Source organism: Columba livia, chromosome 4 (genome assembly GCF_036013475.1).
Source record: "Columba livia isolate bColLiv1 breed racing homer chromosome 4, bColLiv1.pat.W.v2, whole genome shotgun sequence".
In the NCBI taxonomy this organism is placed as follows: Eukaryota; Metazoa; Chordata; class Aves; order Columbiformes; family Columbidae; genus Columba; species Columba livia.
In genome coordinates, this window is record NC_088605.1 from 57,888,964 (window position 1) to 57,903,371 (window position 14,408).

The 14,408-nt window shown below is 37.1% G+C and overlaps 1 protein-coding gene across 6 annotated transcripts in view; it reads left to right on the forward strand.

Moving 5' to 3' along the window:
- The window catches only part of OTUD4 (OTU deubiquitinase 4), a 31,694-nt gene that overhangs the window by 8,840 nt on the left and 8,446 nt on the right, over positions 1–14,408 (forward strand). For 5 of the 6 annotated variants that reach the window (XM_065061931.1, XM_065061934.1, XM_065061933.1 and 2 more), the window contains exons 5-16: positions 864–910; positions 2,381–2,453; positions 2,937–3,018; positions 3,781–3,925; positions 5,887–5,944; positions 6,324–6,441; positions 6,675–6,739; positions 8,686–8,786; positions 10,134–10,258; positions 10,378–10,558; positions 11,756–11,921; positions 13,047–13,167. In XM_065061931.1, the coding sequence (XP_064918003.1) occupies positions 864–910; positions 2,381–2,453; positions 2,937–3,018; positions 3,781–3,925; positions 5,887–5,944; positions 6,324–6,441; positions 6,675–6,739; positions 8,686–8,786; positions 10,134–10,258; positions 10,378–10,558; positions 11,756–11,921; positions 13,047–13,167 (1,282 nt within the window). Of the gene's footprint in view, positions 1–863; positions 911–2,380; positions 2,454–2,936; positions 3,019–3,780; positions 3,930–5,886; positions 5,945–6,323; positions 6,442–6,674; positions 6,740–8,685; positions 8,787–10,133; positions 10,259–10,377; positions 10,559–11,755; positions 11,922–13,046; positions 13,168–14,408 lie in introns of those variants that run through there. The other variant, XM_065061935.1, reaches the window with a different exon arrangement.

The window sequence follows — 14,408 nt, forward strand, 5'->3', positions numbered from 1 at the left end:
AAAACAAATGAACCAAATCCAAGAAGTAACAAACAAAACCCCCAAACAAACAAATGAAACAAGAGTGGGATCTAGTCACATCACACTGGAGCAGTACAGCAGCTGGGCTGGTAAGGGAAGCAACAACTTCTACTTTTCCATGATTTGAATCTGGTTTATGGTGTTACTGATATGTCACTGTTTAACAGCTTTAAAGAGCAGACTTGTGGTCTCTCTTCAGGTGTTGACATACAGCTGCTTGCATGAGAAATGCAACTAAATATCAGAAGTTTATTTTGGCTGTTTGGAAGTGGTCTGTATACTTTGTGTTGGATTACTTCACAAGACGATGTCAAGATATTTGTATGGAAGTTATCTGTGTTTTAGGCAGGAGCGTTAAGCCTCAAGGTTCTTTTTCCAATTCATTTATAGGTAAAGGCCCCTAAAACCAGACAGTTTTGAAGGCAGAGAGTAACATTTTTTAAAAGTAATTGATAAATGTGATGCTCACTTTTTTAAAAAAAATCAATTTTGAGAAGCTAGATTACTTGTCATTTAATAGAAGAAAAAAAAGTAGTATCACCTTTCAAAATCATATTCTTTAATGATAGATCTGTATTTATTTGACTGTGCTTAGTTCTCTCAGTTTTCATACAGATCTGTTTCTGCTTTGGGCAGAAATCCCACTAGTTTGTACCCCTTAACCTTACTGGTTGAAAAAACCTTCAAGTACAAAATGTCTCACATGAACTCCAGACTCAGTGGTGTTATATTTATTTTTGACACTTACTTCTTGCTTCTCTTGATCTGCACACATGAGGAAGTATAATAATTGTGTGTTTGATTTAACTTTATTTTTTATTTTTATTTTTGTTTCTATACAGGAATGGGTTGGACAAGTAGAAATAAGTGCCCTTTCTCTTATGTACAAGTAAGAAAACGTTTAAATATATTTTATTGAGATCAGTTCAGTTGCTTTTTTAGTTAACCAGTTGGAATAGCAAAGATGGAATTTTACGTTATACTCTAGTTCTCCAAAAAATTCCAAATATACTTTGAAAATTGCAGATGTCGAGGTAGGGGGGAAAAAAAACCCAGAAAAGCGAGCTTTGAAAGTGACATTTAATGTGGGATTTGAAACTGGGTTGCACAAGTTGTGGGTGGAGTCATACAGTTTGTATATTGTTAATTTTCATATCTTAATTTTTCTATTAAAATTACTTCTCTTCCTATTTCTCACCAAGGCTTTGCTATTAACCCTGTTGCTAAGCTGTGGTCTGTACCCATTTCTTTATTACCCCTGTGCAAATGCTGTGGTGTAGCTTAGTGGTATGAGCATTGCAGGCTGCCTACTAGAATTTTCAAAACCTGCTTGAAAAACTGTGCTGGATCGGTCCCCTTGATGATGACTACCTGCCAGCACTGCAACAGCAAACTATCTACTGGTTCAGCCCAAGCTTCCCAAAAAGCTTCTTTCCATTCTTTCAGTGGAAGAGACAAAAGATGGATTTTTTTTGCTGCTTTAAATTCAGCAATTTGAGTCTAGTGAACACTACAGGGTGTTCAACTCCACTCTTGCTGGAGTCTTTGTCCGGAGAGAAAGGGAAACCAAACCCCCTGCCCTCTGCATGTCTGTTTGGTTTTTGTTTTTTGTTGTGTTTTTTTTTTTTTTTTTTCTTTTTACAGTGTGTCATCTATTTTAAAGAGCAGGATCTGCTACACATGAAAAAATCTGAGATATCTGGAGGGCATGATTTTCAGGGATGCTGGAGGTTTGGTCAGAATATCTGATCCTCAGGCAATGCTGATAGTCTGTTGGGCTTTCAGCGTGCTCCTCAACACATGGTGGCAGCTGGGCTGCTGCTGGGGAGCAGAAATGTTGTGTTGGACCCTTCTGAGCACAAGGCTTTGGTTTGGGGGGCAAGAGGAGTTTCTGAGCCTAGCCATGGGCTGTTCTGTTAGCTGGCCTCTGTGCCTAGAAGGGTTCCTGCACTCATGTAGTCAGTCTCTCAGTACAGATTTAGCCTAAGCCATTGCCTTCCAGAAACTTATCTCTGTTTCCCGTCTCTCTTCATAAAACCGACCTCCTTTACGTACTGGTGGATTTCCCAATGACAAAGTTTAATGAATTTCTCCAGAGCTGAGGAGCCATCATCTTTCTAGACTCAGCTCCAGAAAGCAGTGTCTGGAAATTGTTTTACTTGTCATTGGCTCTGTGCATGTTGTGCCAGTGCATCTTTTTCTAGTAAAAGTAAGCCTTTTCATGAAAGTAAGCCTTTTTTTGGCTGGTGATAGTTGCACTCATCTTCTTCAGTATTCTCTTCTGCCAGTTGTTTTCTGTGGTTATGTCTGTTCCTTGAACTTGTCTTGAATGTTCCAATTCTTATTACTTTTTTCTCAGGAAAGATTTCATAATATACCGGGAACCAAATGCTTCTCCTTCGCACGTAACTGAAAATGGCTTTTCTGATAAGGTAAAAAAAAAAGTTTTATGACTTTTGTGAAAGGCTGAATTACAACTACTTTCTAAAGAGCAAATAGTTTAATGTGAGATTTATTATTGAACACAATGAAATGTTCTGAGAATTGAATTTTAACAATTTCTTTTGTACATATTTAAGGAAGTTGTTCTGTTAATACATGTAGCACTTCTTTTTAAATAGGTGGTCCATATTTGGGGTGTAATACATCTTCCTAGTAATCTAAAATTTTGTAAAAATCAATTTGCAAGTGGTGCCAACTTACAGAGCTATCTCCGTCTTAAATTCTGTTTTACTTTTGATCAAATTCTTTTTGGTTTAAAAGACATCCACTAAACATTTTGATTGTTTTATTGACTTTTTAAATCTTGAGATATTATGAAGTGCATTGGTACATTAAATTGAATTTAAAACATTGTGCTTATATGACAACTCAAGTGAAATGCAAACCCTAAAATATGTGTGGTTTTTTGATAGGTATTGCTGTGCTTCTCAAATGGAAACCACTATGATATTGTTTATCCCATAGAGTATTCAGAAAAGGCTGCTCTGTGCCAGTGTAAGTATTATCTTGCTTAGTCAAAAGCATGTATTTTTTACCAAAAATTTTAATTATCAGCATCAATTTTTGTTTGTCATTCTTTAGCAGTGTGGTTTTCCATTTGAATTGTCAATGACTGTATGATTTTACGAGAGCAATTATGTCCTGATTCTTGACAAAGCAGATGATATACCGAGAGGAGAGGACTTATCTGCCTCTTCGACTCTGAGTGGTCTGATATAAACAGAAAATGTTATTGTACTAATTTATAATCTGTTGCATTATCTTTGGTCAGCATTGTGGGTTTAATTTTGTATTTCAGACCTCCTTGTTAGCAAACTAATTGTTTATGTCAAAATTATCCTTGCATGTATAACTTGCCACAGAAATCATGGGGGTAGCACATGCAAAAAATAACTGCCTTTGTGGATTATTGTATTCTTTACTAGAATGCAGAAGTGCCCGAAGGTCCTAATCAGGTTTGATGTGTCCCTACAAGAATCCTGATTATTTATAAAGCTTTGCCTATTGTGAAGTTAACAAGGCTAAGGCCAAATTTACCTACCAAGAAACCTGATTTCTTGTAGTTTTGTGCAGATCCACTAAATCATTGTAGTTGCAACTGGTTTTACTTTTAATGCCTTCACTGGTTTGGTTAACGCATCAAAATGCTTGCTTGGTTTGGTGGAAATAATTTGAAATGCAGCTGTAATGGTGGTGTAAAATCTCATGTACTTTGTAATTGATTCTGCCCTTCTACTTTCTCGTCTCCTTCCTCAGCTCTGCTGTATGAGTTGCTGTATGAGAAAGTATTTGATACAGATGTAAAGAAAATCGTAGCAGAACTTAGTGCTGCTGGTATGACGGAGGAAAGTAATGGCAGCAGTGAAGTATCTGCTTCAGATTCAGAAGATGACAGCTACAGGTAATAGGGATTTAAAAGTTATTGTAAGAGATGACACTGAGCAGTATATGTTAAATGAGTTTTCTGAATTTCTGATGAGTAGTAGAATCGAGTGGAAAAGCTTTACAAATTACTGAGAAACACAAAGACGTAAAGTTAAAAGTATGGTGAAAGAATGAAATATGTAATCTTTGCTGTACCTAAGGACATGGTCCTGGTTCCTCTGTTGTTCCTGCAGTGTAGCCTTGGGTCTCTTGACATAATGGAACGTTGCCATTGAAACATGTCCCTCTTCCTGTTTAAACCAGCAGAATCCCCTGGGATGATTGGCAGTGTGCCAGTCTGGCATGGGAAACTCCATGAGAATTACTTGGCTCACTCCTGCAACCGAGTTACAGGAATCTAATCAGATTTGTGGTGCTTTCACATCTAAGGGCTGAAATGCCTACTTGAGAGGTAGCTGATGGAGAAATACAGATGCAGCTTGCTCCATTTTGTTCCTTGATGTTAACAAAGGGATTATACTTGCGGACCTACATTCCTTTTGCTGGACCTGGATGCTCTAGCTAGCTGTGATATTTTGACCCACTGATTCCTTTTGGACAGCAAGTCTTGGTCAGTGCTGGTTTTTGCATTTACATATTGTTAGTTTTTCTTCTGTTTAATATGGTTCTTCAAACCCTGCCTTCTATGAAAATCCATTGAAGCCATGGAGCTGTATTAGTGCAGCATGCCCCCTCTTCCTGCTGAACGTCATCCAAGTCCTTTCTGGGGGCTCTGCTGTAGTCTGTGTGGCACATAGCAGAGGTAATTCACGGAGATGTTGGGAGCTGAGTTTTTTCTCAAGCTGAAAACAACAGAAAGGAAGAAGATGAAAAACGCCACAGAAAGAAAACCAAGTTCTAGGAAAGGGATTAGCTTCCTTTTTTGTTCCCTAGTATTTGTTTTCCAAACATTTCCAGTTAAAATACAAACAAGTATTTCTGCCTCAGGGAACAATTATTGTAGTCAAATGTCGGAGAGTGGAAACCTCTGTTCCTTTCTGTTCTTGGAGCTTTCCTGGTTTTTGTACACAGTAGCATTACCCTGTATCTTTGGGAGTCATAAGAAAATATACTGTTAACCTCCCTAACACCTTTGTAAATGAAGGTCATCTATTCGCTTGAGAGCATCCAATTCAATGTTTTTGATTTAAACCATATGTCTTATGATGCAAGAGCTAGTGTGTGTGACTCTTGACCTAGTTAAACCAAATTACAAGCACTTTGCTATGTTTATGAAGTCTTACATTTTTTGCTTGTCTTAAAGTTGACTTCAGCTTGTTTCATTACGTAGTTTTCCAGAAGGTCGTCTTAGTTTTGTAAATGTGAACTTTTCAGTTATTATTATTTTTTTTAATAAAATAGCTTAATTTGGTTTTGTTTTGGGAGAACTTAATGCTGACAGTTCCCTACAACAGCTGTAGGGAAAAGTATCTTGATTTTTCTCTGTGGAATGTAATTTTCAGCAATGCCAGGTGTAGAAAACAGGAGCACCTTAGAGTGCCTGATGCCAGTTAACTAATAGTGTGGTTTTTGTTTTGATTATTTTTTTTTAATGTCTGCTTCTACTGTGTTTTTCTTGTGTAGTCACACAAATTTTAGAGAAATCTTTTTGTTTCACTTCCCTGCCCCTGTGCCCCCCCCCCCCCCCCTTTTTTTTTTTCTTAGGTGATGGCTAAGTCAGTACACATAAGTTAGGCTTCCTAAAACTTGCACTCAGAAACAAAAATATTATTTTTAGCTTTATATGGTATAGAAATATAGCTTTTGTTTTAGGCCTAGCTTTTTCATTTAAGAGATGATGTTCTGTGGTATGCTTAATGTGGAGAAATATGATAAGTTGGTAGTTTCAGTATTTTTATCCACTTCCAAGGTGTTTCATACCTGATTTTCGGGCCTTCTTAATACTATATTAACACAACTCCTTCTGTCCTTTTGCAGAAGTAAAGCTACGACAGTTAGTGATATTAATGGATTGAAGTCCCTTTCTGGCAACAAGGTATTTACATGTTAAGAATTATTTTCTTTGTAACAACTTGAACTCTGCTATATTTTTCAGTGTTTACTGTTCATGAGAGAATCTTGAGTCTCCAGTTTTCTTAACATGTAGTTTCTTAAAAACTGCCTATTTCTTTGAAAAGTAATACTTGCTTCTGATGTGCCAAAAGATGGATAATGTCCTTTTTAATGCTGCTTATTTATTAATTATGTTTCAGTATGGTTAAGATAAAGAGTTTTGACAAAATAATTAAATTATGTATTTTCAGCTTCTTTATTTTTCAGTTTAAATCTTGAGTGCTATGATTGAAAAATGGAAAACTGTAAATCTTAAATCTTTGTGTCATTGACCATTTAGCACTTTGTTCTGTTTCACACAGCACCTTAAGAGCAATGGGAATCCTACCTTGTTGGACTTGCCTAAAAAAGTTCTTCAATCGCTCAATCCATCAGTATACAGAAATGTTGAATATGATGTTTGGCTCCAATCCAAATGGGGTAAGTAACTGAATACTTCAGAGTTCCAACTTTTGCAAGCTGATGTGGAAAGTGGAGCCCTCTTAAAAGACCATGATGCAAATGGCCTTTTGGGTTTAGGCAGTGCTCATCTTCATAAGGGTCCGTCTGCAGATTAAAGGCCTGAACTGCTGGTTTGCATGTTTACTGCATCAAGAAAGTAACTCTTCTGGTGTGTTTAGACTAACAGTATATTACTGCTAATCTATTTGCAGATCAGCAAAAACAAGATTTTTCTATTGCTGCTGGCATGCAATACTCAGTTGGAGATAAATGTAAAGTAAGTAGTATTATAGTTTATTGGATGTTAACGTTTTGCCCAAGATGCCAGTTTTCCGTCTTTGTTAGCTATTTTGATATATAATTATTAATATATAGCAATAATAAATATGAATATAATTATTCTAAATATTGTTTGCTTGTGTTTTCAACTGTGCATATGCTTGTTATGTAATTGCTGGCAGTGTTCATGACATACAACCTACATGGAGGGTCAGAGACACATAATAGAACATACATTCAGTGCAATTATACTTCATTAAAAAGTCACAAGGTTAATTTCAGGAGTATATTTAATAAGGTGACTGTGGACCTTAAGTGTGCAAGTAAGTTTGTGAGGGCTTGCCTGCCTGGTGGGTTCTTGCTCGCTGGTGTAGAGTGCTCACCTCTGTGTAAGAAGTAGATGCATTTAGGGCAGTTTACTTGGTTCTGTTGGTTGGTTAAGAATGAAATTTTAGTGTTTTCTGTTATGTAGGTTTTTCTCTGGAGGGACCAAAACCAACATCATAGTTCCATGTATTTATGTTTAACTCTCAAGTCCATGATTACTGTTTGTAAATTGGCTTTGTTCTAATCTCATTACTTTCAAGTAATTGAAAGCTCGCTTTAGTTACTACAGTTCCTGAAGCTCCTGAAGTTTTGTGTGATTCTTCCTATTGAAGCATTCAAAGTGTGTTAAACAGTTGCTCTCTAAATTATTTTAAAATTTGTAGTTGCATATTGCTGCTTAAGAAGTAGTAAGATTTGCCATTAAATTCCATAGTACTCAAAGCTTAGATTAATCTCCTGGTACTTAGCTAAATATGGATCTTTCGAAGATGTTTGACCGTTTGTTAATTATTGATATTGATGTGAAAATATTCAGTTAGGTTTATCATGTAGCACGGGGGCTCCTTCAGTTTGCACTTTTTTATTTGTGTAATAGAATGAAGCATAGTGAATAAATTGCAGGAAAACCCACTCTCTAGACTTTAAAAACAAACAACAAAACTCACAACAAAACAAACCTACCCCCACAAGTCCCCCAAACTCCCCCATAACAAATAAAAACCCTAATTTGAAGTTGATTATTTATTACTTGATAGTACAGGCTTAAATTTTTGTATTTGTAAGACCTTAAGGCTGTCTTGTGTATTATTTACTAAAGGGTGTGAGTATTATCAGTAGAAAAAAAACTCCTGTAATTAACATACTGTCTCGGTCAAATTTTGTATGTACATGGCAAGACGGTAAATATATGGGAAGGTAAAAACATGGGAAGGGAAAATGAAATTATAGTGAAAAGTGGAGTTGACCAAATTAATACAACTGGAAAGTGAAATGTTGTGGCTGAAGGTTATGAAGTTTATTTTATATTTAACAGAAGAATTTTGAGAACATAGAATGTCAGTTGGATAAGTAAAGCTGTGATCATGTCTGAACAACTTGTTTTGGTTGTTTTTAAAAAAACAACCAAACTTTCAGAAGAATAACTTGACAAATAATTGGTGTTCTTTATGTTCTTAATGAAAATAAATTTCACTGAAGTTGGTAATGAATTTTTCTCTTCTTTACATGGATTTTAACACGGAAAAGCTTTGGGAATTATTCTAAAAGAAGGTGTTTTCAGTAAAGCTGAAAAGCCACGATACCCTGATTACTTCTAACTTTCTCATGTAGTTTTGAAAGCCTTGTTTCATTAAGTAGTGTTACCTGGCAAGCTTTCTGTAGTTTGGTTTATATTTGGTTTTTTTTTTTAAGTAGTTCTGTTGTTTATTTCTGAAGAAGCAATATGGGTTGAAAGTTTGCTTTTGATCCATTTACTGAATTATGTGGTGTTGATCCCTCAGGTCTTCTGTTGCCTAGATTAAAAGTTCTATTTTTAACATTGCTGATAATTTTCAAGAGTTACGTCCTCTCATTGTCTTCTTTGAAGCTAATGCACCTTTTTTCTTTCTTTTTCCTTAGGTGCGCTTAGACCATAATGGAAAATTTTATAATGCCCATATTCAAGAAGTTTGTTCAGAGAATGGGCCAGTTGTTGTATTTGTAGAAGAGCTTGGAGCAAAGTAAGTGTTTCAGCCTCTCTTGGAAAAGAATGCCAACCTGAACTTTGGTGATGGCAGCATTACTTGAATTCAGAGATAATTTCTAGAAAATTGTTACAAAACCAATATATTAAATAGAAAGGAAAAAGGGGTTCTGCACTTCATTCTCACTTCAGAGTTTTTTTTCTTGTGCTATATATTATAGTACTGATACTAATTGCAGAGTATAGCAGTACATTAGTATTAGAATTCTTTTTTTTCTGTACAAGATTCAATCCTAAACAGATTGACACCATCCCAATTAAGTGTCGCTTGTTGTGCTTAATAATTAGATGCTAAATTTGTGACAAGCTTTTCATAGTAAAAGGCCTGTCAAAGCATCTGGCTTCTCTGGTTGGGTAGCTCTGCTGATTTCATTCAGAGTGCAAAGCTGCTGTTCAGATCAGTGTCATCTTTGCCCTATCTCTGTGCACGCTGTTTAATAAAACTGTTTAAAATTATTGTTGGGGGTTGCAGGTTTTTCTGAGTGTTGTTGGTTGGCGGCTGTTTCTTTTCTGGCGGATGAATTTTTTTGTATGTGTGTGGGTAGTGGTGGTGTGTGTGTGTGGTTTTCTTGTTTGTGCGGGTTTGGTTTTGGTTTGGGTTTTTTTGAGACATTTTCTTGAGCTCTGCTGTAAGTTCTAGAACTCTTCTGGGGCAAAAAAATCCCACAGTTGAGTGCAATTTGGGAAAAGGAAACAGTTCCAGTCAAGGTAAATGAGGGAAGAAGAAAGATGCCCATTAATGTCATGCAATCTTCATCTGGGGCGGGGGGGGAAGGCAAGATCTTAGTATTGCCCTGCAGTTTGTTCCCTTTGAAAACTGAGATTTAACCTGATTAGAACTGTATATTCTAGAGTTTAATGTCTTCCTTTCAAACAATGTGAACAGTTGCTTGGACATCCTACAGCGTCCTCAATTAAAATGCAATAATTCCTCTGAGATATAGTGTTTTTCAATCTTGACATCTATCTATTGCAGTGTTTGTCATAAACTTACCTGTTGAGTATATTGCCTTTTCTGATCATTCTCCTTTTATCTCTGCCCTGAAGACATTATAATACTTCAGAAATGGCTTATCATTTTTTATTGGCTAAATTTGCATCGACTTATCACAGAGTTTTGTTTTGTTGTAAAAAAAAAAAAAAAAAAAAAAAAGGTTTGTTCTACACACTGCTTGCGTGTAATCATAAAGAACAAAGGACTTTGAATGTCATGTTCTCAAAAATGGAAAGATGCATCAGTCTTAGTAAACATGTGGTATTAATTAATGCAAGCCCCAGTCTGGTCTTTAAGACATTTTTCCCTCTGTCGTTCCTTGTTTTGTAGGCATGCTGTCTCACTGAAGAGCCTTAAACCTCTTCCACAGGCCTCTCCTATGGAGGGCTGGAACACTGTGCCAGGGAAGAAGATAAAAAAGTATTTCCCAACATGGGGGCAGAATGCTCAGCCTGGTAGGATTGTACCTGTCTTTGTGTGGCAGAATCTTTTATTGTCAGATGTTTTGTCCCAGAGAGCTTAGAAAATAATTAAAAAAAAAAAATAAAAATCTGTTTTCACATGTTTATCTCAGATGCTGATTGCAGAGGGCCAAAGAATCAGAGCAAGTCAATAAAACCCCAGTCAGCACTACCTCCTCGACTTCAGCATACGGTGGGAACCAGGCAGCATCAGTTCTTATCTTCTGGAGCCCAACCTCATCAGACCTCAACTGAGCAAAAAGCTCCAGGCAGAAATCCTTCCCAGACTGTAAGGTAAAGCGGTAAAACATCTTCCTTATCTTGAACTCTAGCTGAGATTCTTGGAGCCTTGGGCACCTGCTTCAGATGCTTCCAGCATGCTCTTTTGAAATGTGTTGCCATCGGATTTTTAAGAAGGGTTCCAAGTCCATAAAAATACACACAAGTACAAGAAAAAAAAGTGTTTAAAACCTTTTTCAAAATTGCTGTTATCATGAGCTCCCACTTTTTTTTTTTTTCCTGCATGGCAGCATCTCCCTTGGAAGGACTCTGCGCAAACTGCAGTTTCTTCTTGGAAAGCGGATGTTGCTGCTCTTTTTTCTGATTGGGGCTGAAGTAGTATTTCAAGTAGTGCTTCTTGCGCATGGCTGAGATCTTCCCTCAGCTTCTGCAGAGCCTGCCTTAGAGGGCTGCTTCATGTTATGGCTGATCACTTGGATTATGGGAACAGCATTTTGCCTGAATTATTTCTTAGTGATTTCTTGATTTGTTGTGCTGCTGCAGCAGTTTCTGTTTTCATCATTGCCACTCTTCTTCTGTCCTGTCTAAAAGACTATTCTGTACTTGGATACATAACCAAGCTCTTCATGGTCTATTCTGTCAATCTTTTATATTGTAACTCCTTGTGGAATAACTTGGGCCAGGGTGTCTTTGAAGACTGCCAAATGCAACATTTTAAGGGCCTTTTTCTTTCCCCTTTAACCTAAATACATGAGTATCCTGAAAAGTAATTCATAAAGCTCAAACAGTGGTGTTAATTTTGTGTAGTGATGCTTCAGAAATAGGAAATTATAATACGTTTTCCTTTATGTTGTTGTATTTAGAGAAATCCTCTTCCTCAACTTTCTCTTGCGTCTTTGTAGATAGGATGGTGGTCAGTTCTCAGTTGGCACACAAATGGATTAGATCACTTGATGTAGGAATTAGTATTTTTTAACTATGGTTTTAAAATTACCATTTGTTATAGAGTCTTTCAAAATTGTATTGAACTGAATAAATCATGGACAAAATCCATTATTTCTCCTTCTTAAATTTTATGTGCATGGGTAAGTTGCTGTAGGCAGAAAGGGATCTGGTATATGTGGAATCACATAGGCAGTGCTAGATACTTATAATCTTTCTTCCTTCTGAACCATGAGTTTGTATTGCATTTGATACTGGTGATAATTGAATTTCTTTATCAATGATCCCATTTCATTTTTTCCTTTACAGAAAATCAGACCGGGAGAGAACTGAGGATCTGAACTATGGCAGCAGAGATTGTAACTACTTTGGCCTGTCTCCTGAGGAACGCAGGGAGAAAGAGGCTATAGAAGAATCTCGGTCACTTTATGAGATCCAGCAGAGAGATGAACAAGCTTTTCCCGCTCTTTCCAATGTATGTTTTTATTAATTGTAATTAATAGTGCATTTTTTGTACTTGCTCATGGACCGTTAATTAGCAATTGTTGCTTTGCTGTCCTTGCATTACAATACAATTCAAAGGGTCTTTTGTTCACACTCTCTTTCTGTGTAGAAATATGTAAAACAACAATGCTATGTATGTTCAAGATAAGGCACATACCTAGTGGTTTCCCCTGGGAATAATTGATGTCCATTATACACATTTTTTTAGGCATGTAAACATGGTAGGGACACAAGCTTCCAAAGTCTTGGGCTTCTTTCTTCACATTCCCCCCTCTCTGGAAGGCCTTGCTCTCCCCTACAGTTACTCGCGTGTTGTCTTTTTCTCGTGTGGTGTGATCAAACTTAAGGGTGGAGACTTGTCTATGTCTGAGGGAACAATGTAGCCTTTCGATTTTGAGAGATTATTTTATTGATGCAATTTTTAAAGAAAGTGGATTGAGGTCTCGGAACATCCAGGGACTGAGCAGATCCTGTGAGCAGAGAGCTGCTGTCTACATAGGTTTATTCCAGAGACCCTTGGGGCTTTTTGTGTTTAAATCATAGGGCAAACAGAACCAAGAACCAGGCTGGGAAGAAGGAGTAGGTGAAAGATGGGCCTTAAGTCTCTTGCTTTATGGAAGTGACTTCCTGTGCTGTATCTTTCAGTTCTTGAGCAGTAATTAGTTATACTGGTGTAATCGAGAAGAAATGTACAGGTCTTATGCTCCGCGAAGAGCGGACTAAGACTGGAGCTGAAGGGAAAGAGGTCACTTGCTCCATCTCTGAGCTGTGGTTAACAGTTGCTATATTTGCTCACCTGCAGGACGAGAAGGTGACTTTAAAGCACATATTGTCTGAGTGAAGCAGGGGTTTTTGTCATATAAACTAGTTACATGAATGCTTTTAAAGGACACTTTGTAAAATTCAGCAGTGAATGAAAGAGTGGATAAATATGAATGGTACTGATCAAGATTGCTTTGCCCACCCCACCTTTCTGCTTGCCATGGGGATAAGCATTATATGGTGTGAGGGCATAGTAGTATTGTATCAGATGATGACAAAGTGTCATCAGACTACTTATATAAATTCACACTTCTTCTTCTTTAAACTTCTTTAGAACCAATCAGTCTGTCAGGCTGCTACGCAGACTGTGGATAATTTAAACCATACAAAGTTCTCAAATACTGAGAGAAGAAACAGCAAGTGGACAGCAGAGGTGGAAGAGCAGAAGGATAAAGGTAACAATGCTTTTAGATCACAGTGTGGGTTTTTTTTTGTTTTGTTTGCTTGTGTTTATTATCAGCCTCAGAATTTGTTCAAAATGGGGCATCTGTTTAGGCAACAAGGAGAAAATTATCATGAGTAATAGTGCCAAACTCAAGGTAGCAAAGGTTAGGGAAGAAAGTACATGTTTTTCAGCTTTGTGACTGTGGCTGAGAGAGCAGGCTTCTTGCTGGGATTTTTGTCATGAATAGGAACGAGAGAAATTAAAAGACTGTTAGAGCCACCTTTAATTAGATCCTGTTGAAATTTTGGGGAGTGTGGCTGAAGGTGCCCGTGGGAAGAGTATTAAAAGCTCTTACTGCAATCAGTTAAGAGTATTCAGTGTGGCATGGTTCAGAATTAGCACACAATGTACATAAAGAGGGGAGAAGATGATGTACAGAAGAGCTGACAAACTCCCCCTGTTTACACTACAAAGACCTGTCACATTTTTTTTCCTCCCTCCTCCTAATCTGTTATAACACTCTTCAGCTTCTTTTCATTGAGTCGAAGCTTTTCCTCTTCTGTGAGGAAGTGAAGTATGGCAGTAATAAGTGAAAGCTGTGGCTGTCGGGAGGTAGTTAGGAAATCTTTGCCACATACAACTCATATTTTTTTTTATTATTATTTTTTGTCCTGTCAGCTTTGCCATGTCTAAACATTGAATATGGTCTTAGTTTCTGCCTTTATTTTTTTTTTGACTAAATAAAATTCAGACTCTTTAGCCTCCTCTTAGAAGGCTGTTCCCTCCCTTGATATTTTTTTTTTTAATTTTTTTTTTTTTGTTCCCTTATCTCTGGCAACATCAGAGGCATTGCTGTTGTGTCTTTGCGGTATTCGTCCTCCTGGGTCCCTTCTACAACATGTAATGCTTTCTTGAATGGTCTCAGAAGGACTGTTGTTACCTATTTTTCATTCTCCAAACGTCTGAAAACCTGTTTCATTTGAAAACTTGTTTCGTCAGCAATGGCAAAAGCAATATTCATTATGAGAAAGCTCTTCAATACGGTGTCATGATAGATTTTGCTCAAGTGCTTTCTCTAGGTTTTTTTTGTAACGCTCTGGATTGCGTTGCCACTTCTGAAACTAGGTGAAAAATCCTTTGAGAATAGCCGTGCTTATTTCTGAGTATTTTGAGATTGCTATTGGTGCTTGGGGAATTGGCAGTAATTCTCATAATCAATAGTTTTAATTTACATTGCTGTCTACTTGTGAT